Source organism: Ranitomeya variabilis, chromosome 4, assembly GCF_051348905.1.
Source record: "Ranitomeya variabilis isolate aRanVar5 chromosome 4, aRanVar5.hap1, whole genome shotgun sequence".
Taxonomy (NCBI): Eukaryota; Metazoa; Chordata; class Amphibia; order Anura; family Dendrobatidae; genus Ranitomeya; species Ranitomeya variabilis.
Window position 1 is genome coordinate 671,301,722 of NC_135235.1, and position 27,999 is coordinate 671,329,720.

General features: G+C 46.7%; 1 protein-coding gene across 3 annotated transcripts in view; it reads left to right on the forward strand.

Annotated features, from left to right (window-relative positions):
* The window catches only part of LOC143766287 (uncharacterized), a 64,241-nt gene that overhangs the window by 11,068 nt on the left and 25,174 nt on the right, over positions 1-27,999 (forward strand). The window contains exons 1-6 of one of the 3 annotated variants that reach the window (XM_077253846.1): positions 15,271-15,408; positions 20,318-20,450; positions 20,580-20,759; positions 20,843-20,966; positions 21,053-21,150; positions 21,349-21,439. In XM_077253846.1, the coding sequence (XP_077109961.1) occupies positions 20,379-20,450; positions 20,580-20,759; positions 20,843-20,966; positions 21,053-21,150; positions 21,349-21,439 (565 nt within the window). In that variant the 5' untranslated portion in view covers positions 15,271-15,408; positions 20,318-20,378. Of the gene's footprint in view, positions 1-15,270; positions 15,409-20,317; positions 20,760-20,842; positions 20,967-21,052; positions 21,151-21,348; positions 21,440-27,999 lie in introns of those variants that run through there. The other 2 variants (XM_077253847.1, XM_077253845.1) reach the window with 2 other exon arrangements.

Here is a 27,999-nt window from a genome sequence, read left to right on the forward strand (position 1 = left end):
GCTGCAGGAAACGTGTTTGCAGAGTGTGCCACGGTTGTCGCCGTCTGTGCTCAGTTGTTCTATGTATAGGAGGTGCAGCTTCATCCAGGGCACTTTGCAGGGTTTCATTGTAATGCTTCAGAGCAGAATCAGGACATGAGATGGAGGAGATTGGGGCCAATGAGGACTGCAAGTTCTTCATAAGTTTCTGGGTGTTAATGGCCTGTATGTTTCTATAAGTGTGGAAAGTTGGGGTGACCTGAGCGGGATGGCAGTTCTTGATAGAGAATGAAAGAAGGTTGTGGTCAGAGAGCGGGAGAGGGGAGTTTGTGAAATCGTCCACTGAGCAAAGCCGGGAGAAGACCAAGTCAAGGGAGTTTCCATCTTCATGCGTTGGAGAGTTAGTATGCTGCGAGAGGCGGAAAGAGGAGGTTAGAGATAAAAGGTGAGAAACAGATGGGGAGAGGGGAGAAGCAATGGGGATGTTGAAATCACCCATGATAAGGGTGGGGGTGTCATAGGAGAGAAAGTGTGGAAGCCAGGTGGCAAAGTAATCCAGGAACTGATGAGAGGGGCCGGGAGGACGATACACCACCTCTACTCGCATGGAGAAGGGGACGTAGAGTCTGACAGCATGGACCTCAAAGGAAGGGAATACAAGTGAGGGTACTTGGGGGATAACTTGGAAGGTACATTTGGGTGAAAGGAGCAGACCAACGCCTCCACCTGCTCTGATCTTGGGGTATGGGAAAAGTGTAGTCCACCATATGAAAGAGCAGCAGCAGCGGTGGTGTCTGACTGCTGCATCCAGGTTTCAGTAAGAGCCAGGAGATTAAGAGAGTTAGAAATGAAAAAGTCATGACTGAAGGAGAGTTTATTACACACAGAGCGAGAATTCCAAAGGGCACAATTGAAAGAGACAGAAAGGATGCATGGAATATTAATAAGGTTAGAGGGGTTTCTGGGTGTAGCAATTGGGAGGTTTGACTGGTTATCACATGGGGGGCCGAGGTTTGGAGAGATGTCTCCAGCAACTAGGAGAAGGAGGATAGAAAGAGTGAGCAGATGGTTAAGTGATTTGTGAGAGCGTCTCTTGTGTTGGATGGTTTGACTGAATGGATCTGTACTGTTAAGCAATGTGAACAGAGCATGAGTGCTATACATAGGAGAGGCAAGAACAGAGGGGCAGATATGGATGGAGTGTAAAGAGTTTATGCAAGGGCGGTGAATGTGAGTGAATGCAGCAGCCAGGATATAGATTATACAAAGACATATGGTGAGTATTTGTTCTGTTCCAAATGAATAGTAAATAGATTTAGATTGTCTTACCTGTCTCCTGCCCTGTCTAACTGCCATGTTATAACTGCCGAGTACTTAGAAAAAAGTACTTTGAAAAAATGTACACGAATAATAGTGCACGAATGCTCCCCTGCACGAACGCATCCCCAAAGTATGTCTACATTTATAGAAGGATAGCTCTTAGATCTCTCTTTTTTTTTCCCCCTCTCGTTTCCAATCAATCTAACTCAGTTGAGACAGCAGGACACAATAAATGTAGTGATCAGATAAACAAATGTCCAGATCTACATGGATCATAAACCGCTTTGAAACAGTTATGTGATCTCTGCATGAGGACAAGCAGAAGTGAGTTAAATATCTATAAACACAAACAATTGCATAATAAGATGGCTAACATATATAGATATATGCAGGATTCAATGCCGAAGATAGAATGACTCGGATACCATTCAGGCTGCTTGCTGTCAGTGAGTGGAGCAATAGACATGCAGGATATTTCAGTTTAGAGAATGAATGATTAGTTTACTATTCAGGCTGCTTGCTGTCAGTGAGTGGAGCAATAGACATGCAGGATATTTCAGTTCAGAGAATGAATGATAAGTTTACCATTCAGGCTGCTTGCTGTACAGATAATGTAGTGGATTTTACCTGCAGTCCTATGTAACACAACAGATAATGTACTATATGTCACTTGCAGTCCTATGTAATACCAAAGATAACATGGTGATACCTCTTAGAGTACAGATAACGCACTGAGGGCCCTGTATGTAGGAACAGTATTGATAGGTCACGGTACGGTGAGGCACTTCCTAGCTGGGGCACAGTAGATGGGTAAGTCTCAGGCTTGGGCATTATTCAAGGTCTATTATTCAAGGTCTATGGGACTGTAGGAATTATATGAGCGCTATGCTCTGCTTTCCCTGCCAGTCCCATATACAGTGACTTATAAGGAGATTGGTGTGATAACACAGAGGATGATGATAAGGTGGTAGATCCCAGTTGGCATGAACACAAAGGCATGAAGCTGAGTAGGTCATTTGAGGAGGTGGAGGAAGACGAGGAGGTTACGTTGCTCCTTACGGCGCAGACACATAGTGATGCAGCCATGATGAGCAATGCTAAGCCTCCCCAACATGTTTCACCCGATTAACTGGTGTCATCAGGGGTTTGTCGCTATAATGAGCAAGCACGTGGGATACATGGTTTGGTTGTGATGTTATGATATCATTCAGGATGAACATATCAGATTAAACCAACTATCTAAATCAAATAGAAAAAAAGTCGAGTAATAGACAACCGATACCAGTAAAAAGAACTACCCCTATCACAATACTCTTTATTAATTTATCAAACACGGATAATACAAAAAAATATTTATAAAAAAACATCCCAAAGTAAGAGAAATATCAGCCCTGGAATCTGGGCAGCGGCCGCAGCTCTACATGGAAATGAGTGCGCATGTCAGAGAATCCAGGTCTCGTGTCTGAGCAGGAGACGTGAACTGTAGCAACCTACCGTACACGTTACTACTCCTTCCCATGAATGATCCCAGTCTCCAAGCATGATGATAACATGACACGAGAATCCCACTGCATGTATTAATACACTTTTTATATATTAGAGAACCTGTCTTCATAATTCAATAACTATACATATCTGGGGGAAGTAGAGGGTAAAAATTGATATTGATAAACGATTCAATCATATCTTCAGTAGGTACGGAAAGTATTCAGACCCCTTTAAATTTGTCACTCTTGGTTTCATTGCAGCCATTTGGTAAATTCAAAACCGTTCATTTTTTTTCACATTAATGTACACTCTGCACCCCATCTCGACTGAAAAAAAAAACACAAATGTAGAAATTTTTGCAAATTTAATAAAAAATAAAAATTGAAATATCACATGGTCATTATAGTAATTATAATGGAGGAATCTGGAGTCTTTTTACGTTGAGCAAGACACTACAGAACACAGTTTGTAGGTCAAAAAGTCTATATTATAAACACACGGTGCAGAGAAAACTCAAGTCCATAACACTGAGGCCGGCGTCACACTCAGCGTAGGGAAATACGGTCCGTATTTTACGGCCGTAATACGCAGTAATTTTCCCAAAACATTGTTCCGTAGTCAATACAAGGATGCGATTTTTACGGAATATATGACAGTGAGACACACACACACACATATATATATATATATATATATATATATATATATATATATATATATATATATATTTAATTCAGGGCAAGATAGCATAAAAGCCGGTAATTCAATTGCCGGCTTTTGCTCTTCTTCACAAACCCGACAGGATATGAGACATGGTTTACATACAGTAAACCATCTCATATCCCTTTTTTTTATTACATATTCCTCTTTACTAATGTAACAAGTGTTTGTGTGTAAAATTTTGACGCTCTAGCTATTAAATTAAAGGGTTAAATTCTGGAAAAAATTGGCGTGGGCTCCCGCGTAATTTTCTCCGCCAGAGTGGAAAAGCCAGTGACTGAGGGCAGATATTAATAGCCTAGAGAGGGACCATGTCCTGTCGGGTTTGTGAAGGAGAGAGCAAAAGCCGGCAATTGAATTACCGGCTTTTATGCTATCTTGCGCTGAATTAAATATAAATATATATATGTGTGTCTCACTGACATATATATATATATATATATATATATATATATATATATATATATATATATATATACCTATTCTATGTGTACACATTTTTTCTACCTATTCTATTCTGTCAGTGTGATTTTACTGTACACCGCACTGAATTGCCGGCTTTTCTAGAGAACACCGCTGCATATTTCTCGCAAGTCCTCACCTACTGTATTCTCACCCATCCCTTGTAGATTGTGAGCCTTCGCGGGCAGGGTCCTCTCTCCTCCTGTACCAGTTATGACTTGTATTGTTCAAGACTATTGTACTTGTTTTTATTATGTATACCCCTCCTCACTTGTAAAGCGCCATGGAATAAATGGCGCTATAACAATAAATAATAATAATAATAATAATAATAATAATGGTCCGTGTGTAATCCGTAATTTTCTTACCCCCATAGACTTTCATTGGCGGATTTTTTGCGCAATACGCTGACAAGCGCAGCATGCTGCAATTTTCTACGGCCGTACAAGACGGATCAGTAAAATATGGCAGATAGGAGCAGGGCCATAGAGAATCATGGTACCGTATGCAATCCGTATTTTCTGCGCCTCTCATACGTCCGTAAAACACGCCAGTGTGACGCCGGCCTTAGAATAACTACTTAACTAGTCAGTGGGAAACCTCAGAGAGAAATGCAATCAGCAAAACAGTCTGTAAAGCGTAGTTTGCACTTGAGAATGCTGGAAACAAGTACGTCCATGTCTGGTCCATGCACGGATATGCAAGTTCAAACAAAGTGTTAGATTATCCAGGAAGGCCTGGGTAGGAAGTCTCAGATTATGGAGAGCAGTCCCGAGCTTTGCAGTAAATTAAACAAAGGCAGAACCAGAGCAACAGCCAGCTTACATATTGCGGATGAAGGTCATTGGCACCAAGAAAGCAGCACGAGTAGTCAGGAGCAAGAGGACCACTGGCACAGGTGAATACAGCAGAACTCAGAGAGCGAGGAGCAGGATATTCACACAGGTTTGCAGGAGCAGCTGGAAAGCCAGGAAACCTAAAGTATGGGGTGGAGTTATGAGGCAGGAAGACAAAGAGCGCATGCAACAAAAGATGCCATCTTGAAAAAGGGCAGGCATGCCCAAAAGGTAACCAAAAATATTCAGAGTCCTGACAGTCATAAGTATTCAGACCCTTTGCTCAGTCACTTATATTTAAGTCACATGCTGTCCATTTTTCTTGTGATCCTCCTTGAGATGGTTCTACTCCTTCACTGGAGTCCAGCTGTGTTAAATTAAACTGATAGGCGACATATCCCCCAATCCTGGCCCTCCCCCACCTCATACATCCCACTAATCCTCACTCCTATCCTTCTCACACTAAGAGAAACTTCCGCAATCCCTCACACTTAAAATCTGTGCCACTGACCCCCACCCCTCTGCTTCCTCTCTCTGGGGCACTTTGAAATGCCCGCTCTGTCTGCAACAAGCTCCACGTGATCCATGATCTCTTTACTTTCTGCACCCTTTCCTTCCTGGCCCTCACTGAGACCTGGCTGACGCCCGATTACACGGCCTCCCCTGCTGCAATGAGTTACCGTGACCTCCAATTTACCCACACTTCTCGCTCTGGCAACAGACATGGCGGAGGAGTGGGTTTCCTTCTTTCTAAAAACTGCTCCTTCAACCCTATCCAACCCCCACCCTCCCTTATCCTCCCTTCTTTCGAGGTTCACTCTGTCCGTATCTACTCTCCCTATAATCTCCAAATGGCTGTCATATACCGACCACCGGGCTCAGCCACTGCCTTCATTAACCAATTCTCCACCTGGTTTATTCACTTTCTCTCTGCTGACATCCCCACCATCATAATGGGTGACTTTAATATCCCTACTGATACCCGCCAGCTAGCAGCCTCCAAGTTCCTAGACCTTACTTCATCCTTTGGGCTTACACAGTGGTCCTCCAGAGCCACCCACACAGACGGACATACACTAGACCTCATCTTCACCCGCCTCTGTTCCTTATCTAATCTCACAACCTCTCCCTTCCCCCTATCTGACCACCATCTACTCACCTTCTCATCCTTGTCCTCCTCACCCGCCCTCCATGTCCAGCCACTACCACATCCTCGCAGAAACCTCGCACACCTAGACATTCACAGACTCTCTTCTACACCTGTCCTTCATATCTTCACTCCATGACACGGATAGCGCCACCGCTTTCTATAACTTCACCCTCACATCAGCCATAGACTCAGTCACCCCTCTCATGCATGGCAAAGTGCGACAAATCAATAGGCAACCCTGGCATAACAATCTCACCAAAAAACTTCGACAAGCATCCAGGGTCACGGCATTGGAAGAAAACACGCCTGCCAGACGACTTCACTGCCTTCAAACAAGCTACACTTGCCTTCAAGTCAGCCCTCACCTCTGCTAAACAGACCTATTTCACAAACCTTGCATCTTCATTATCCTACAACCCAAAACAACTGTTCAGCACATTCAACTCTCTCCTCCGCCCACAACTGCCACCTCCAACTCCCCTCATCTCTTCCGAGGACTTCCGAGGACTGCCACCTACTTTAAAAACAAGATCGACCAAACAAGGCAAACCTTTACTGTTCCACCACCCCAACCACTCCCTATACCAGACCTCTGCCCTTCCCTAATAGCCTCCCTCTCCAACATCACTGAAGGAGAGCTCACTCACCTTTCCAAATCACACCTCACCACCTGTGCACTTGACCCCATCCCTTCCCACCTGCTCCCCAACCTCACTAACATGCTTATTCCAGGCCTAACCCATCTCTTCAACCTATCCCTATCTTATGGTACCTTCCCCTCTGCCTTCAAACATGCCACCATCACACCCATCCTCAAAAAAAATATGGACCCAACTGCTATGCCCAGCTATCGCCCTATATCACTGCTCCCTTTGCTTCAAAACTCCTTGAACAGCATGTCCATGGTCAACTTTCCTCCCACCTCTCATCTAACTCCTTGAAAACCTCCAGTCTGGCGTCCACCCCCACCACTCCACCGAAACTGCTCTGATCAAAATTACTAATGACTTACAGCCAAAACTAACAGACAGTTCTCCATCCTCCTCCTTCTCGACCTGTCCTCTATCTTCGACACAGTCGACCACGGCCTACTGCTACAGATTCTTTCTTCCGTTGGCATCAAAGACCTTGCCCTGACCTGGATTGCCTCATACCTTTCCGACCGCACATTTAGCGTTTCCCACTCCCACACTACCTCCTCATCCCGCCCTCTCTCTGTTGGAGTCCCTCAAGGCTCTGTCCTAGGGCCCCCACTTTTTTCCATCTATACCCTTGTGTTATGACCCCAGTGGCGAGGGTCTCAGAGATATCAGCAAGTCTGCGAAGTACAAAAATCCAGCTCATAGGGCAGTGGTAACTGGGTTGACCATATATCTACTCCTAACGCCAACACTAGAAGTAGCCGGGGAACATGCCTACGTTGGTCGCTAGATGTCTCGCGCCAGCCGGAGGACTAACTACCCCTAGAAGAGGAAAACAAAGACCTCTCTTGCCTCCAGAGAATAGACCCCAAAAGTTGGATACAAGCCCCCCACAAATAATAACGGTGAGGTAAGAGGAAATGACAAACACAGAGATGAACTAGGTTTAGCAAAGAGAGGCCCACTCACTAATAGCAGAATGTAGTAAGATAACTTATATGGTCAACTAAAACCCTAACAAAAATCCACACTGGAGATTCAAGAACCCCCGAACCGTCTAACGGCCCGGGGGGAGAACTCCAGCCTCCCTAGAGCTTCCAGCAAGGATAGGATACAGATTATGTACAAGCTGGACAAAAATGCAAAACAAAAACAATAGCAAAAAGCAAGAAAGCAGACTTAGCTTAATCAAGCAGGAACCAGGATCAGTAGACAAGAGCACTACAGATTAGCTCTGATATCAACGTTGCCAGGCATTGAACTGAAGGTCCAGGGAGCTAATATAGCAACACCCCTGACCTAATGACCCAGGTGAGCATACAAGGGATGAAAGACATACCCAGAGTAAAAACACTAGTAGCCACCAGAGGGAGCCAAAAGGTAAATTCACAACAGTACCCCCCCCTTAGTGAGGGGTCACTGAACCCTCACCAAGACCACCAGGGCGATCAGGATGAGCAGCGTGAAAGGCGCGAACTAAATCGGCCGCATGCACATCAGAGGCGACCACCCAGGAATTATCCTCCTGACCATAGCCCTTCCACTTGACCAGGTACTGAAGCCTCCGCCTGGAGAGACGAGAATCTAAGATCTTCTCCACCACGTACTCCAACTCGCCCTCAACCAACACCGGAGCAGGAGGCTCAGCAGAAGGAACCACAGGCACAACGTACCGCCGCAACAAGGACCTATGAAATACGTTGTGAATGGCAAACGACACCGGAAGATCCAGGCGAAAGGATACAGGATTAAGGATCTCCAATATCTTGTAAGGACCAATGAATCGAGGCTTAAATTTGGGAGAGGAGACCTTCATAGGAACAAATCGAGAAGACAGCCATACCAAATCCCCAACACGAAGTCGGGGACCCACACCGCGGCGGCGATTGGCAAAACGCTGAGCCTTCTCCTGTGACAACTTCAAGTTGTCCACCACATGATTCCAGATCCGCTGCAACCTATCCACCACAGAATCCACTCCAGGACAGTCAGAAGGCTCCACATGTCCCGAGGAAAAACGAGGATGGAAACCGGAGTTGCAGAAAAATGGCGAAACCAAGGTGGCAGAACTAGCCCGATTATTAAGGGCAAATTCAGCCAACGGCAAGAAGGTCACCCAATCATCCTGATCAGAAGAGACAAAACACCTCAAATACGCCTCCAGAGTCTGATTAGTTCGTTCCGTTTGTCCGTTAGTCTGTGGATGAAAAGCGGACGAAAACGACAAATCAATGCCCATCCTACCACAAAAGGATCGCCAGAACCTGGAAACAAACTGAGATCCTCTGTCCGACACAATATTCTCAGGAATGCCGTGCAAATGAACCACGTTCTGGAAGAACACAGGAACCAGATCAGCAGAGGAAGGCAGCTTAGGCAAAGGAACCAGATGAACCATCTTGGAGAAACGATCACATATCACCCAGATGACAGACATGCCTTTAGACACCGGGAGATCCGAAATGAAATCCATAGAGATGTGTGTCCAAGGTCTCTTCGGAACAGGCAAGGGCAAGAGCAACCCGCTGGCACGAGAACAGCAAGGCTTAGCTCGAGCACAAGTACCGCAGGACTGCACAAATGACCGCACATCCCTTGACAAGGAAGGCCACCAAAAGGACCTGGCCACCAGATCTCTGGTGCCAAAAATTCCCGGGTGCCCTGCCAACACTGAGGAATGAACCTCGGAAATGACTCTGCTGGTCCATTTAGCAGGCACAAACAATCTGTCAGGTGGACAAGAGTCAGGCCTACCAGCCTGAAATCTCTGCAACACACGTCGCAGATCTGGAGAAATCGCTGACAAGATAACTCCTTCCTTAAGAATACCCTCAGGTTCAGCGACTCCAGGAGCATAAGGCACAAAGCTCCTAGACAGAGCATCGGCCTTCACATTCTTAGAACCTGGTAAATACGAGACCACAAAGTCAAAACGGGAGAAAAACAATGACCAGCGGGCCTGTCTAGGATTCAGGCGTTTAGCAGACTCGAGATACATCAGATTTTTGTGATCAGTCAAGACCACCACCCGATGCTTAGCACCCTCGAGCCAATGACGCCACTCCTCAAATGCCCACTTCATGGCCAATAACTCCCGATTGCCCACATCATAATTTCGCTCTGCCGGCGAAAACTTCCTAGAGAAAAAGGCACAAGGTCTCATAGTAGAGCAACCAGGGCCTCTCTGTGACAAAACGGCCCCTGCCCCAATCTCCGAAGCATCCACCTCAACCTGAAAGGGAAGTGAGACGTCAGGCTGGCACAAAACAGGCGCCGAAGTAAACCGGCGTTTCAATTCCTGGAAAGCCTCCACGGCAGCAGGAGCCCAGTTAGCTACATCAGAGCCTTTCTTGGTCATATCCGTCAGCGGTTTAACAACGCTAGAGAAATTTGCGATAAAACGATGGTAGAAGTTAGCAAAACCCAAGAACTTCTGAAGACTCTTAACTGACGAGGGTTGAGTCCAATCATGAATAGCTCGGACCTTGACTGGATCCATCTCCACAGCAGAAGGGGAAAAAATGAACCCCAAAAAGGGAACCTTCTGTACACCAAAGAGACACTTTGAGCCTTTTACAAACAAAGAATTTTCACGCAAAATCTCAAAAACCATCCTGACCTGCTCCACATGCGAGTCCCAATCATCAGAAAAAACCAGAATATCATCCAGATAAACAATCAAAAATTTATCCAGATACTTCCGGAAAATGTCATGCATGAAGGACTGAAAAACTGAAGGTGCATTAGAGAGCCCAAATGGCATCACCAAGTACTCAAAATGACCTTCGGGCGTATTGAATGCGGTTTTCCATTCATCGCCCTGCCTAATGCGCACAAGGTTGTACGCACCACGAAGGTCTATCTTGGTGAACCACTTGGCACCTTTAATCCGGGCAAACAAATCTGACAACAACGGCAAAGGATACTGAAATTTGACAGTGATCTTATTTAAAAGCCGATAGTCAATACAAGGCCTCAAAGATCCGTCCTTTTTGGCCACAAAAAAGAATCCCGCACCAAGAGGGGAAGAAGAAGGACGGATATGCCCCTTCTCAAGAGACTCCTTGATATATGAACGCATCGTGGTATGTTCAGGTACCGACAGATTAAACAGTCTCCCCTTAGGAAACTTACTGCCAGGGATCAAATCTATTGCACAGTCACATTCCCTATGAGGAGGCAGTGCACTGGACTTAGACTCGCTGAAGACATCCTGATAATCAGACAAATACGCCGGAACTTCCGAAGGCGTAGAAGAAGCAATAGACAAGGGCAGGGAATCTCCATGAATTCCATGGCAGCCCCAACTTGACACTGACATAGCCTTCCAGTCCAAGACTGGATTATGGGTCTGTAACCAAGGCAAACCCAAAACAACCAAATCATGCATTTTATGCAGAACAAGAAAACGTATTACCTCCCGATGTTCGGGAGTCATGCACATGGTAACCTGTGTCCAAAACTGCGGTTTATTTTTTGCCAATGGCGTAGAATCAATACCCCTAAGAGGGATAGGATTTTCCAATGGCTCAAGAAAAAATCTGCAGCGCTTGGCAAATGACAGATCCATAAGGCTCAGGGCAGCACCTGAGTCCACAAACGCCATGACAGGATACGATGACAGTGAGCAAATCAAAGTTACAGATAGAATAAATTTAGGTTGCAAATTACCAATGACGACCGGACTAACAACCTTAGTAAGACGTTTAGAGCATGCTGAGATAACATGTGTAGAATCACCACAGTAGTAACACAAGCCATTCTGGCGTCTATGAATTTTCCGCTCATTTCTAGTCAGGATTCTATCACATTGCATTAATTCAGGTGCCTGTTCAGACAACACCATGAGGGAATTTGCGGTTTTGCGCTCCCGCAACCGCCGGTCGATTTGAATAGCCAGGGCCATAGAATCATTCAGACCTGTGGGAATGGGAAAACCCACCATCACATTCTTAATGGCTTCAGAAAGACCATTTCTAAAATTTGCAGCCAATGCACACTCGTTCCACTGGGTCAGCACGGACCATTTCCGAAATTTTTGGCAATACACTTCAGCCTCGTCCTGGCCCTGAGACATAGCCAGCAAGGCTTTTTCTGCCTGAATCTCAAGATTGGGTTCCTCATAAAGCAAACCGAGCGCCAGAAAAAACGCATCAATATCAGCCAATGCCGGATCTCCTGGCGCCAGCGAGAAAGCCCAATCCTGAGGGTCGCCCCGTAAAAAAGAAATAACAATTTTCACTTGCTGAGCGGAGTCTCCAGAGGAACAGGGTCTCAGGGACAAAAACAATTTACAATTATTCCTGAAATTTCTAAACTTAAATCGGTCTCCGGAAAACAGTTCAGGAATCGGTATCTTAGGTTCTGACATAGGATTTCTGGTAACATAATCTTGTATGCCCTGCACACGAGCAGCAAGCTGGTCCACACTTGTAATCAAGGTCTGGACATTCATGTCTGCAGCAATCACAAGCCACTCAGAGGTAAAGGGGAAAAGAAAAAAAAATGAGAGAGAGAAAAAAAAAACTCAGAACTTTCTTTCTTATAATCCCGCTTCTGCAATGCATTTAACATTTAATACTGGCCTGGCAAACTATGACCCCAGTGGCGAGGGTCTCAGAGATATCAGCAAGTCTGCGAAGTACAAAAATCCAGCTCATAGCGCAGTGGTAACTGGGTTGACCATATATCTACTCCTAACGCCAACACTAGAAGTAGCCGGGGAACATGCCTACGTTGGTCGCTAGATGTCTCGCGCCAGCCGGAGGACTAACTACCCCTAGAAGAGGAAAACAAAGACCTCTCTTGCCTCCAGAGAATAGACCCCAAAAGTTGGATACAAGCCCCCCACAAATAATAACGGTGAGGTAAGAGGAAATGACAAACACAGAGATGAACTAGGTTTAGCAAAGAGAGGCCCACTCACTAATAGCAGAATGTAGTAAGATAACTTATATGGTCAACTAAAACCCTAACAAAAATCCACACTGGAGATTCAAGAACCCCCGAACCGTCTAACGGCCCGGGGGGAGAACTCCAGCCTCCCTAGAGCTTCCAGCAAGGATAAGATACAGATTATGTACAAGCTGGACAAAAATGCAAAACAAAAACAATAGCAAAAAGCAAGAAAGCAGACTTAGCTTAATCAAGCAGGAACCAGGATCAGTAGACAAGAGCACTACAGATTAGCTCTGATATCAACGTTGCCAGGCATTGAACTGAAGGTCCAGGGAGCTAATATAGCAACACCCCTGACCTAACGACCCAGGTGAGCATACAAGGGATGAAAGACATACCCAGAGTAAAAACACTAGTAGCCACCAGAGGGAGCCAAAAGGTAAATTCACAACACCCTTGGCCTAGGACAACTCATAAAGTCCCATGGCTTCCAGTACCACCTGTATGCGGACGGCTCTCAGATCTACCTCTCTGGCCCAGATGTCACCTCTCTGCTGTCCAGAATCCCGGAATGTCTATCAGCCATATCCTCCTTCCTCACCTCTCGCTTCCTAAAACTCAATGTAGACAAAACCGAACTCATCATCTTTCCTCCATCTCTTGTATCCTCCCTACCTGATCTGTCTATTATGGTAAACGGCATCACGCTCTCTCCTGCACCTGAAATCCGCTGCCTTGGGGTAACTCTTGATTCTGCCCAGTCCTTTAAACCGCACGTCCAAACTCTTGCCACCTCCTGTCACCTCCAACTCAAAAATATTCCCAGAATCCATCCCTTCCTCAGCTCACAATCTACTAAAACTCTTGTGCATGCCCTCATCATTTCCCGCCTCGATTACTGCAACACCCTCCTCTGTGGCCTCCCCGCTAACTGTCTTGCACCCCTCCAGTCTGTCCTCAACTCCTTACTACTCCCCTGTTTCTACCCTCTGCAAATCCCTCCACTGGCTCCCAATTCCCCAACAAATCCAGTTCAAACTACTAACACTGATCTACAAAGCCATCCACAACCTGTCCCCTCCCTATATCTCTGAACTAATCTCCCAATATCTTCCCTCACGTAATCTTTGATCCTCCCAAGACCTCCTACTCTCCTCTACGCTTATTCGTTCCTCACACAACCTCCTCCAAGATTTCTCCCGAATATCCCCTGTCCTCTGGAATTCCATTCCTCAACATGTCCTATTATCCACCATCCTCAGATCCTTCAGATGGAACCTGACAACCCATCTCTTCACGAAAGTCTACAGCCTGCAATAACCATTCTGCCGCCTCACCACCACCCGAGCTGCTGCCTCACCACCACCTGAGCTGCTGCCTCACCACCACCCAAGCTGCTGCCTCACCACCACCCGAGCTGCTGCCTCCCCACCACCCGAACTGCCACCTCACCACCACTAGAGCTGTCGACTGAACACCACCAGAGCTGCCACCTCCCCACCACCAGAGCTGCCACACCCCTGTCCTTCTGTCTCTTCACCATTACCCCGTAGAATGTAAATACGCAAGGACAGGGTCCTCTCCCCTCTGTACCAGTCTGTCATTGTAAATGATATCTGTAACACTGTACTTAACCCCTTTCTCATGTACAGCACCATGGAAATAATAGTGCTATATAAATAAATAATAATAATAGGACTTGATTTGGAAAGACACACCTGTCTATGTAATACCTTATAGGCCAAGGAGCTCAGAGACAGAATTGTGGCAAGGCACAGATCTGCCCAAGGTTGCAAAACTATTTCTGCAGTACTCAAGGTTCCTTAGAGCACAATGGCCTCCATAATCCTTAAATGGAAGAAGTTTGGGACCACCAGAAGTCTTCCTAGACCTGGCCATCCAGCCAAACTGAGCAATCATGGGAGAAGAGCCTTGGTGAGAGAGGTAAAAATGAACCCCAAGATCACTGTGGCTGAGCTCCAGAGAAGCAGTAGGGAGATGGGAGAAAATTCCACAAAGTCCACTATCACTGCAGCCCTCCATCAGTCAGGCCTTTATGGCAGAGTGGCCCGATGGAAGCCTCTCCTCAGTGCAAGACATATGAAAGCCCGCATAGAGTTTGCTAAAAAACACATGAAGGACTCCCAGACTAAAATAAATAAGATTCTCTGGTCTGATGAGATGAAGATAGACCTTTTTGGTGATAATTCTAAGGTATGTGTGGAGAAAACCAGGCACTTCTCATCACCTGCCCAATACAATCCCAACAGTGAAACATGGTTGTAGCAGTATCATGGTATGGGGTGTTTTTCAGCTGCAGGGACAGGACGACTGGTTGTCATTGAAGGAAACATGAAGGCGGACAAGTACAGAGATATCCTGTATGAAAACCTCTTCCAGAGTGCTCTGGACCTCAGGTTCACCTTAAAACAAGACAATGACCCTAATCACACAGCTAAAATAACAAATGAGTGGCTTCAGAACAACTCTGTGACCATTCTTGACTGGCCTGAAAATGTCTGTCCACCAACGTTCACCATCCAACCTGACCGAACCGGAGAGGATCTGCAAGAAAGAATGGCAGAGGATCCACAAATCCAGGTGTGAATAACTTGTTGCATCATTTCCAAGAAGACTCATGGCTGTACTAGCTCAAAAGGGTGTTGCTACTCAATACTGAGCAAAGGGTCTGAATTACAATTACAATGACCATGTGATATTTCAGTTTTTCTTTTTAAATAAATTTGCAAAAATTTCTACATTTCTGTTTTTTTTCAGTCAAGATGGGGTGCAGAGTGTACAATAATGATAAAAAAGATGAACTTTTTTTGAATATACCAAATGGCTGCAACGAAACAAAGAGTGAAACATTTAACGTGGTCTGAATACTTTCCGTACCCACTATATACTACAGGTAATTGCCTCATAGTGAAAGATCATAATATGTTCTTAACTAACTAAGTTAGGGAATAAGGCATTAATAAGGAGGGAATATACACTTAAAGGGAACCTGTCAGCAGGATTTTGCTAAGTAAACTACAGGCACTGTCAGATTGGCGCCGTTATGCTGATTAAAATGATATTCTGGTTGATGAAATCCATCTTGCAGTTGTTTATTCTTTATTTCTAGTTTTCAGTTAATGAGATTCTCGTGCTCTGGGGTGGCCTGTGGGCAGGGCTTTATGTGCTTCTCTGCTTACATATTAATCTGTATCCCTTAAGGTACCTTCACACTAACCGATTTTGTAACGATAACGATAGCGATCCGTGACGTTGCAGCGTCCTGGATAGTGATATCGTTGTGTTTGACACGCAGTAGCGATCTGGATCCTGCTGTGATATCGCTGGTCGTTGCTGAAAGTTCAGAACTTTATTTGGTCGTCAGATCGGCATGTATCGTCGTGTTTGACAGCCAAAGCAACGATGCCAGCGCTGTTTTACAGTGGTAACCATGGTAAACATCGGGTTACTAAGCGCAGGACCGCGCTTAGTAACCCGATGTTTACCCTGGTTACCAGCGTAAATGTAAAAAAAACAAACAGTACATACTCACCTTCTGCTGTCTGTCACACGTCCCTCGCCGTCTCCTTCTCACACTGACTGTGAGTGCCGGCAGTACAGAGCACAGCGGTGACGTCACCGCTGTGCTCTGCTTTTACTTTACGGCCGGCAATCACAGTCAGTGCGGGAAGGAGACGGCGAGGGATGTGTGACAGACAGCAGAAGGTGAGTATGTACTGTTTGTTTTTTTTACATTTATGCTGGTAACCAGGGTAAACATCGGGTTACTAAGCGCGGCCCTGCGCTTACTAACCTGATGTTTACCCTGGTTACCAGGGGACTTCGGCATCGTTGGTCGCTGGAGAGCCGTCTGTGTGACAGCTCTCCAGCGACCACACAGCGACTAAACAGCGACGCTGCAGCGATCGGCATCGTTGTCTGTATCGCTGCAGCGTCGCTTAGTGTGAAGGTACCTTTAGTGACCTGCCTTCTATTCTACACAATGAATGTAAATTGTTGGCTTGGAAAAAAAATGTACATCCAGCAAAACGATGCCGCTGGTGGCATTTTGCTACAGCCAAATGTTTTACTCCAGCAAAATTGCAGCGGCAGCTCATGTGTAGTAGCACCTATCGCTTGCCGATAGGTGCTACTGCGCAAGCGCCACCGCCATTTTGCTGGAGGAAATAAATTATAATTTAGTAGATGTTACATGCAGTCCTATGTGACACCACAGATAATGTAGTAAATGTAACATGTTGATAACTAAGTGCAGATAATGTAAATGTTATGTGAAGTCCTATGTAACACCACAGATAACACATTGATATCTTTTACAATGCACAATGCACTCAGGGTACTGTATGTGGAAACAGGATTGATAGGTTGAAGTATGTTGAGGAATAGTAGATGAGTAAGACTCTGGCTTGGGCATTCATTGTCTATGGGACTACAGGAATTATATGAGCACTCTGAGCTCATATACTTTGAGTTGGTATCACATAAAATCCCAATAAAATCCACTTAAAACAAACATGGCAGCAGGATTTTACTAAGTAAACTACAGATACTGTCAGGTTGGCAGTGTTAACTTATTAAAATGATACCTGGGGTGAAGAAATCCATCTCATACTTGTTAAATCAGTGTTAGAAGTTTTCAGTTAATTAGATGCCCGTGCTCTGGGGCAGGACTGTAGGCAGAGTCTTATTTTCCTCCTCTAAGGCTTCTTTCACACTAGCGTCGGGCTCGGCCCGTTGCCGTGCGTCGGGCCGAGGTCCCCGACGCTAGCGTTGTCCCCGCCGCACAACGGGGGCAGCGGATGCATTTTTCCAGCGCATCCGCTGCCCCATTGTGAGGTGCGGGGAAGTGCGGGGAGGTGGGGGCGGAGTTCCGGCGGAGTTCCGGCCGCGCATGCGCGGTCGGAAAAAGCGGACCGTCGGGAGCAAAAAACGTTACATGTAACGTTATTTGCTTCCGACGGTCCGCCACAGCACGGCGCAACCGTCGCAGGACGGTTGCGACGTGTGTCATTGCGTCTCAAATGCGTCGCTAATGTTAGTCAATGCAGAAAAAACGCATCCTGCAAGCACTTTTGCAGGATGCGTTTTTTCGGCAAAACGACGCATTGCGACGTAATGCAGTTAACGCTAGTGTGAAAGTAGCCTTAGAAGCAGAAACCAAGGAAAGACCTGCCCATAGGCCTGCCTTGAAGCACAAACAGTCTTTCTCTATGATGAGTAACATGTTTGTCCTTGGGGGAGGCCTGTGAGAAGGTATTTCCTTGGTTTCTCTGACTAAAGGTACCGTCACATTAAGCGACGCTGCAGCGATATAGACAACGATGCCGATCGCTGCAGCGTCGCTGTTTCGTCGTTGTGTGGTCGCTGGAGAGCTGTCACACAGACAGCTCTCCAGCGACCAACGATGCCGAAGTCCCCAGGTAACCAGGGTAAACATCGGGTTACTAAGCGCAGGGCCGCGCTTAGTAACCCGATGTTTACCCTGGTTACCAGTGTAAATGTAAAAAAACCAAGCACTACATACTTACATTCCGGTGTCTGTCGCGTCCCCCGGCGTCCGCTTCCCTGCACTGTGTAAGCGCCGGCCCTAAAGCAGAGCGGTGACGTCACCGCTGTGCTCTGCTTTACGGCCGGCCGGCGCTGACACAGTGCAGGGAAGCGGACGCCGGGGGCGCGACAGACACCGGAATGTAAGTATGTAGTGTTTGGGGTTTTTTTACATTTACAATGGTAACCAGGGTAAATATCGGGTTACTAAGCGTGGCCCTGCGCTTGGTAACCCGATGTTTACCCTGGTTACCAGTGAAGACATCGCTGAATCCGCGTCACACACGCCGATTCAGCGATGTCAGCGGGTGATCCAGCGACGAAATAAGGTGCTGGCCTTCTAGCTCCGACCAACGATGTCACAGCAGGATCCTGATCGCTGCTGCGTGTCAAACACAACGATATCACTATCCAGGACGCTGCAACGTCATGGATCGCTATCGTTATCGTTGTTAAGTTGTTCAGTGTGAAGGTACCTTTAGAGCAGGAAGATAAGACTCTGCCTACAGTCCCGCCCTGGAGCATGGGCATATCATTAACTGAAAATCTATAACACTGATTACACAAGAACCACAAGACAGATTTCTTTACCTCAGGTATCGTTTTAATCCGTTTAGCACTGCCAACCTGACAGTGTCTGTAGTTTATTTAGCAAAATCCTTCTGACAGGATCACTTTAAGTTTGTGGGTGTAACTTGAGAAAATGTGAAAAATGTCATGGGGTACAAATGTTTTTCCAAGGCCCTGTATGTCCTGCTGTCTTATATATTGCCAAGGGGATAAAAACACAGAGGTTTTTTTGAGGTTTCCCATGCAATGCATACATTTTTTATCTCACATTCATTCATTTGAATGGCCTGAGTTTGGTCTATAAACTGGCCCAGAGTAGAAGATGTATTACCGTATATACTCGTGTATAAGCTGAGATTTTCAGCACATTTTTTAGTGCTGAAAACGCCCCCTTTGGCTTATATACGAGTCATTGTCCAGAAAGCTGGTGGGGGAGGGTGAGCAGCGGAGCAGTGGCAGGAGCCGGCTTCAAGAATACATCATACTCCCCCTCCTCGCGCCATCGCTGCATCTCCGCCCCGGCGCCAGCAGCTCTTCCCCATTGCTGAGTGGTCGCATGGTACCGCTCATTAAGGTAATGAATATGCACGTTTCTCCACTCCCATAGGTGTGGAGCACATATTCATTACCTTAATGAGCGGTACCACGTGACGACTCGGCACAGAAGAGCTGCTGTTTCCAGGACAACGGAGATGTAGTGACGGCGCGAGGAGGGTGAGTAGGACGGGGGGGTGTGAGCCATGCGGGACCGGGGGAGCTGAGCCATGCGGGAACGGGGGAGCCGAGCCATGCAGGACTGGGTGAGCTGAGTAATGCGGGACTGGGGGAGCCATGCGGTATCGGGGAGCCATGGGGGATCAGGGAGCCATGCATACAACAGGGGAAGCCACACATAGCAGGACAGGATGGGGGAGCCACACATAGCAGCACAGGACGGGGGGAGCCACATATAGCAGGACAGGACAGGGGAGCCACACATAGCACGACAGGACGGGGGGGAGCCGCACATAGAAGGACGAGGGGAGCCACATTTAGCAGGACAGGATGGTGGGAGCCACACATAGCAGGACAGGATGGTGGGAGCCACACATAGCACGACAGGACTGGGGGAGCCACACATAGCAGGACAGGATGGTGGGAGCCACACATAGCAGGACAGTACTGGGGGAGCCACACATAGCAGGACAGGAAGGGGGGAGCCACACATAGCAGGACTGGATGGGGGGGAGCCACACATAGCAGGACAGGATGGGGGGCACCACACATAGCAGGACAGGACGGGGGGAGCCGCACATAGAAGGACAGGACGGGAGAAGCCACACTTAGCAGGACAGGATGGTGGGAGCCACACATACTAGGACAGGAAGGGGGGAGCCACATATAGCAGGACAGGGATAAGGGAACAATGTATACCCCGCTTATACTCGAGTCAATAAGCTTACCCAGTTTTCCGTGGCAAAATTAGGCTTATACTCGGGTCGGCTTATACGCGAATATATACGGTACTTTTTTTAGTGAACAGGCATAACTAGATTGCTTTGGGCCTCAGGGTAACTTTTGGACTTGGGTGCCATGCATGTCAGCATCATTTCTGCCACCAGTGATTGGATAAGGTCTCCTATAATTGTGTTATTACCTGAGAATCTTTATGCTGTAACTTAGCAGCTCATCTTCTTTTCATACAGGTCTCTACCATATTGAATTCTCTCAGTGGAGATCTTCTATATAATCATTGACCCATCAAGGATGGACAGAGACAAGATGGCGGAGAGGATATTACAACTCACCCTAGAGATCCTTTTCCGGCTTACTGGAGAGGTGAGAGATTCTTAAGACCTCACATTATATCATTCTTATCTATGGGAATAACAGATGGACAGAACTGGAGAGGTGAGGACTCTGGAAATGTCTGTAGTGAGATTAGTTAATTGGTCTCTCCAAAACCAGGATTACAAAGTAGTGAAGAAGACCTCTAGTGAGTTCTGTCAGGCTCCTGTGTCTGAGGGATGGGAAAGACCCCTGAGCCCAATCACAAGGCCTCCACCTCACCCCCTGATACATGAAGACATCAATGACCAGAAGATCCTAGAACTCACCTACAAGATGATTGAGCTCCTGACTGGAGAGGTGACACTGCTGGGAATGCTGGGACATTATACAGTAATGCTATGAAGGGATCGGGAGGATGATGGTATCATTGTATTTGTCAGGTTCAAATAAGGTGTCAGGATGTCTCCATCTATTTCTCCATGGAGGAGTGGGTGTATTTAGAAGGACATAAAGATCTGTACAAGGACGTTATGGTGGAGGTTCCTCAGCCCCTCACATCACCAGGTAATAGACAGGACTAAATAATTATCTATAACTATAATTATCTGTATATAAAGAATGAATTCAGTCCTTGTACGTATTTCTTCCAGTTCTATCCAGTCAGAGGACAACACCAGAGAGATGTCTCTATCCTCTTCTTCCACAGGACTGTAAACAAGAAGATCCCAATGTTCCTCAGGATCATCAGGTAGATGGAGAGAAAGTGTCATGAGATCTACCTTATGATGTGTAGACGGCTGTGAAGGTCTTGTGCTCAGTCTTGTTTTATCCACTGGTATTATATGTTTAATACTTTTGTAGTGAGAGCGGTGGAGATGGCAGGATTAGAGCTGATCATAGATGTGACTTCTCCATCTGTCTGTGACTTTTACAATATTTGTTTCAGAGTGAAGATCTGACCCATACAAATACTACAGAGACATTTGTGATGGATGATGAGTGGTGTAAAGACAAGATTCTTTCAGATAACAGGGCAGGTGAGTAGTAGCCTGAATATTTTTCTTATGCACTGGTTGGTACAAATATGTGTTTGATTCTATTGAATTTGTACTTTGTTCTGCCCCACTATGTATACCAAATGAAAAGCAATGCCTTATTTTAGCTATGAGAAACTAACATTTTGGAGGCATCTGTTTAAAGGGAATCTGTCACCCCATTTTTGGTCTATAAGCTGCGGCCACCGCCATCAGGGGCTTATCTACAGCATTCTGTAATGCTGTAGATGAACCCCCGATGTAACCCAAAGATAAGAAAAACAAGTTATATTATACTCGCCCAGGGGCGGTCTCGGTGCGGTCCGGTCCAATGGCTTCGCGTTCCGGGTCAGCGCCTTTCATCTTCATGCGATGATGTCCTCTTCTTTGCTTCCTGTCGCGGCTCCTGCGCAGGCGTACTTTATCTGCCCTGTTGAGGGCAGAGCAAAGTACTGCAGTGCACAGGCACCTGGCCACTCTGACCTTTCGCGCCGCCTGCGCACTGCAATACTTTGCTGATAAAGATAAAGTACACCTGCGCAGGAGTCGCGACAGGAATCAAAGAAGAGGACATCATCGCATGAAGATGGGAGGCGCTGGACCCGGAACGCGAAGCCCATCGGACCGGACCGCACCGGGACCGCCCCTGCGTGATTATAATCTAACTTGTTTTTCTTAGCTTTCAGGTTACATCGGGGGCTTATCTACAGAATTACAGAATGCTGTAGATAAGCCCCTGATGGCGGTGACCGCAGCTTATAGGCCAAAAATGGGGTGACAGATTCCCTTTAATGTCTTGCTAAATTTTAATTATATGCTGAGTAGGCATCCTTTCTAAGTGAATAAAATTGGGAGCTTTGAAAAAGCAATGATACCTTTTAAGTGTCCAAAAATTATCCCTTTTTATGAGTTTTTTGTTAGATGTACCCTGTGCAGGGGAGGGTTCCATCTCAGGGGGCGGTATAAAACATAATAGACAGGCAAACGATTTCTGGCTGCTTAAGGGCATTATCAGCAACAGTAGAACAGTTTGAAATATAATAGGCAGCAGGAGATGTCTTTAGCACTGGCTGCGTATTCATTACAGTTTGGGTCATGATTAACAGGCAGGTAGTGGCATTTTTGACTTGTTGATAAGTCAGTCATCCCTGTCCCCAGTGGTAGATCTAATAATTGGAGAAGGCTGTGTTTATCATGTGCCTTAGCCATGCTTGGTTACCTTCCCATTGCTGTGCAGTGTGTAGTATTAGGACTTGCAAGTTAATGAGGACCCTTGACGTTGGGTTGCGAGCTTATCCATTTTGGCCAAAATAGTAACCAATACCTCATTTAATGTATTTATTATATGCGTTAATTTTTTCATCTTTTTATTGCACTTTTTGCGGGATGCAGCTAGGCCCCTTTATGTTGGCTTGGTGTTTCTGTGTGGTGCATGTATATTGTGCTGGGCCGCCCACCTGCTAATACTATGGGTGTGTTCAGTAGGCTGTTATCCAGACACTGTGCATCACACTTACCTGTGTGAATAGCGTCCTATGCAAGCCCTATCTGCGTGCATTTTTTCTACTAGCAGCCAACCCCTCCATTATTTAGGTGAGTGGGTGGTTGTTCTCATCAGCAGTGTGCACCTGTGCTGCTCCAGCCTTTATCAATGGGGGCCTGCTGCACCATGCTTGACAAGATTTTGTTGAATCTACTTTTTATGATGTGTTTTTTTATGTGGTTGTACAGTAGCTGCACAGCGAGAGTCAGGAAGGAAGGAGCAGTGTTTAACTCATGGAGAACAGAATCCCCCCCTCAAGTGACCCCATTTTGTAAATTGCACCCCTCTGGGAATTTATCTACAGGTGTAGTGATGATCTTGATTCAATTAGTGTTTTCCAGAAATTAACAGCAATGGAGTTTGCTAAGTGAAAATGTGAATATGCCATTGTAGTGCCAAGCTCATGCTTCTGGAGACCTGCACCTCGTAAATGAAGTGGGCTCTCCTCGCTATAGAAATGCCAAACATGTGGATGCTAACTGTGGATTAGGCACACTATGGGGCTCAAGCGGAGGGGGACATTTGTACACTGTGTTCCAAATTATTATGCACAAAGAGTTTAGGAGTGATAAGGTTAGAATTTTTTTGTTTGTCATTTAAACTCATTGATGGTGATGTGTGTCAGGGCTCTTTATATCACTGAAAGCAATTGCAGATACCTGTGCAAATTAGTTTGGCAGGTGTGTCCAAATAAAGGCAAGACTACTTAAGAAGGCTGTTCCACATTATTAAGCAGCCTACATTTTTTGCCAAAATGGGAAAGAAAAAGGATGTGTCGGCTGCTGAGAAGCAACAAATTGTGGAGTATTTAGGTCAAGGCATGACTACAATCAACATTGCCAAGACACTTCATCGTGATCATCGCACAATCAAGAAGTATGTAGCCAGGGCCGGACTGGCCATAGGGCACTTCTGGCAAATGCCAGAAGGGCCGGTGCCAGTGGTGGGCCGCTCAATCCGCCGCCCCCGCCGTCGCATTCAACTATACCGGCGTATAGACGCCGGTACAGTTGAATGCAATGATGGAGGAGAGAGCGTCTACAGACGCTCCTCTCCCATCATTCCCCGCTCTGCCTCTGACACTGCGGGTGCGCAATGATGTCATATCATCGCGCACCTGCTGTGTCCCGGGCAGACTGCAGCTGCTGAGACAGGAGCAGGAACCAGGAAGCAACGCTGGGCACGAGGAGAGGTGAGGAGAGTTTTTTTTTTTTCTGGACTGTGGGGCCATTCTCGGAGGAGGTGAGGGGAGGAAGAGAAGAGATGTGGGCTGTATATAGTTCTCTGTGGGCTGTGCTCTGTGCTGTATACTGCTGTGGGCTGTATATAGTTCTCTGTGGGCTGTGCTCTGTGCTGTATACTGCTGTGGGCTGTATATAGTTCTCTGTGGGCTGTGCTCTGTGCTGTATACTACTGTGGGCTGTATATAGTACTCTGTGGGCTGTGCTCTGTGCTGTATACTGCTGTGGGCTGTATATAGTTCTCTGTGGGCTGTGCTCTGTGCTGTATACTGCTGTGGGCTGTATATAGTTCTCTGTGGGCTGTGCTCTGTGCTGTATACTACTGTGGGCTGTATATAGTTCTCTGTGGGCTGTGCTCTGTGCTGTATACTGCTGTGGGCTGTATATAGCTCTCTGTGGGCTGTGCTCTGTGCTGTATACTACTGTGTGCTCTGTGCTACATATAGTTCTCTGTGGGCTGTGCTCTGTGCTGTATACTGCTGTGGGCTGTATATAGTTCTCTGTGGGCTGTGCTCTGTGCTGTATACTGCTGTGGGCTGTATATAGTTCTCTGTGGGCTGTGCTCTGTGCTGTATACTGCTGTGGGCTGTATATAGCTCTCTGTGGGCTGTGCTCTGTGCTGTATACTACTGTGTGCTCTGTGCTATATATAGTTCTCTGTGGGCTGTGCTCTGTGCTGTATACTGCTGTGGGCTGTATATAGTTCTCTGTGGGCTGTGCTCTGTGCTGTATACTGCTGTGGGCTGTATATAGCTCTCTGTGGGCTGTGCTCTGTGCTGTATACTACTTTGTGCTCTGTGCTATATATAGTTCTCTGTGGGCTGTGCTCTGTGCTGTATACTACTGTGTGCTGTATATAGTTCTCTGTGGGCTGTGCTGTATATAGTACTCTGTGGGCTGTGCTGTATATAGTACTCTGTGGGCTGTGCTGTATATAGTACTCTGTGGGCTGTGCTGTATATAGTACTCTGTGGGCTGTGCTGTGTATAGTACTCTGTGGGCTGTGCTGTATATAGTACTCTCTGGGCTGTGCTGTATATAGTACTCTCTGGGCTGTGCTGTATATAGTACTCTCTGGGCTGTGCTTTATATAGTACTCTGGGCTGTGCTGTATATAGTACTCTGGGCTGTGCTTTATATAGTTCTCTGTGGGCTGTGCTGTATATAGTTCTCTGTGGGCTGTGCTCTGTGCTGTATACTGCTGTGGGCTGTATATAGTTCTCTGTGGGCTGTGCTCTGTGCTGTATACTGCTGTGGGCTGTATATAGTTCTCTGTGGGCTGTGCTCTGTGCTGTGTACTGCTGTGGGCTGTATATAGTTCTCTGTGGGCTGTGCTCTGTGCTGTATACTGCTGTGGGCTGTATATAGTTCTCTGTGGGCTGTGCTCTGTGCTGTATACTGCTGTGGGCTGTATATAGTTCTCTGTGGGCTGTGCTCTGTGCTGTATACTACTGTGGGCTGTATATAGTTCTCTGTGGGCTGTGCTCTGTGCTGTATACTGCTGTGGGCTGTATATAGTTCTCTGTGGGCTGTGCTCTGTGCTGTATACTACTGTGGGCTGTATATAGTTCTCTGTGGGCTGTGCTCTGTGCTGTATACTGCTGTGGGCTGTATATAGCTCTCTGTGGGCTGTGCTCTGTGCTGTATACTACTGTGGGCTGTATATAGTTCTCTGTGGGCTGTGCTCTGTGCTGTATACTGCTGTGGGCTGTATATAGCTCTCTGTGGGCTGTGCTCTGTGCTGTATACTGCTGTGGGCTGTATATTGTTCTCTGTGGGCTGTGCTCTGTGCTGTATACTGCTGTGGGCTGTATATAGCTCTCTGTGGGCTGTGCTCTGTGCTGTATACTACTGTGTGCTCTGTGCTATATATAGTTCTCTGTGGGCTGTGCTCTGTGCTGTATACTGCTGTGGGCTGTATATAGTTCTCTGTGGGCTGTGCTCTGTGCTGTATACTACTGTGGGCTGTATATAGTTCTCTGTGGGCTGTGCTCTGTGCTGTATACTGCTGTGGGCTGTATATAGTTCTCTGTGGGCTGTGCTCTGTGCTGTATACTACTGTGGGCTGTATATAGTTCTCTGTGGGCTGTGCTCTGTGCTGTGTACTGCTGTGGGCTGTATATAGTTCTCTGTGGGCTGTGCTCTGTGCTGTATACTACTGTGGGCTGTATATAGTTCTCTGTGGGCTGTGCTCTGTGCTGTATACTGCTGTGGGCTGTATATAGTTCTCTGTGGGCTGTGCTCTGTGCTGTATACTGCTGTGGGCTGTATATAGTTCTCTGTGGGCTGTGCTCTGTGCTGTATACTACTGTGGGCTGTATATAGTTCTCTGTGGGCTGTGCTCTGTGCTGTATACTGCTGTGGGCTGTATATAGTTCTCTGTGGGCTGTGCTCTGTGCTGTATACTACTGTGGGCTGTATATAGTTCTCTGTGGGCTGTGCTCTGTGCTGTATACTGCTGTGGGCTGTATATAGCTCTCTGTGGGCTGTGCTCTGTGCTGTATACTACTGTGGGCTGTATATAGTTCTCTGTGGGCTGTGCTCTGTGCTGTATACTGCTGTGGGCTGTATATAGCTCTCTGTGGGCTGTGCTCTGTGCTGTATACTGCTGTGGGCTGTATATTGTTCTCTGTGGGCTGTGCTCTGTGCTGTATACTGCTGTGGGCTGTATATAGCTCTCTGTGGGCTGTGCTCTGTGCTGTATACTACTGTGTGCTCTGTGCTATATATAGTTCTCTGTGGGCTGTGCTCTGTGCTGTATACTGCTGTGGGCTGTATATAGTTCTCTGTGGGCTGTGCTCTGTGCTGTATACTGCTGTGGGCTGTATATAGTTCTCTGGGCTGTGCTCTGTGCTGTATGCTACTGTGGGCTGTATATAGTTCTCTGTGGGCTGTGCTCTGTGCTGTATACTGCTGTGGGCTGTATATAGCTCTCTGTGGGCTGTGCTCTGTGCTGTATACTACTGTGTGCTCTGTGCTATATATAGTTCTCTGTGGGCTGTGCTCTGTGCTGTATACTGCTGTGGGCTGTATATAGTTCTCTGTGGGCTGTGCTCTGTGCTGTATACTGCTGTGGGCTGTATATAGTTCTCTGTGGGCTGTGCTCTGTGCTGTATACTGCTGTGGACTGTATATAGTTCTCTGTGGGCTGTGCTCTGTGCTGTATACTACTGTGGGCTGTATATAGTTCTCTGTGGGCTGTGCTCTGTGCTGTATACTGCTGTGGGCTGTATATAGCTCTCTGTGGGCTGTGCTCTGTGCTGTATACTACTGTGGGCTGTATATAGTTCTCTGTGGGCTGTGCTCTGTGCTGTATACTGCTGTGGGCTGTATATAGCTCTCTGTGGGCTGTGCTCTGTGCTGTATACTACTGTGTGCTCTGTGCTATATATAGTTCTCTGTGGGCTGTGCTCTGTGCTGTATACTGCTGTGGGCTGTATATAGTTCTCTGTGGGCTGTGCTCTGTGCTGTATACTACTGTGTGCTGTATATAGTTCTCTGTGGGCTGTGCTGTATATAGTACTCTGTGGGCTGTGCTGTATATAGTACTCTGTGGCCTGTGCTGTATATAGTACTCTGTGGGCTGTGCTGTATATAGTACTCTGTGGGCTGTGCTGTGTATAGTACTCTGTGGGCTGTGCTGTATATAGTACTCTGTGGGCTGTGCTGTATATAGTACTCTGTGGGCTGTGCTGTATATAGTACTCTCTGGGCTGTGCTGTATATAGTACTCTCTGGGCTGTGCTTTATATAGTACTCTGGGCTGTGCTGTATATAGT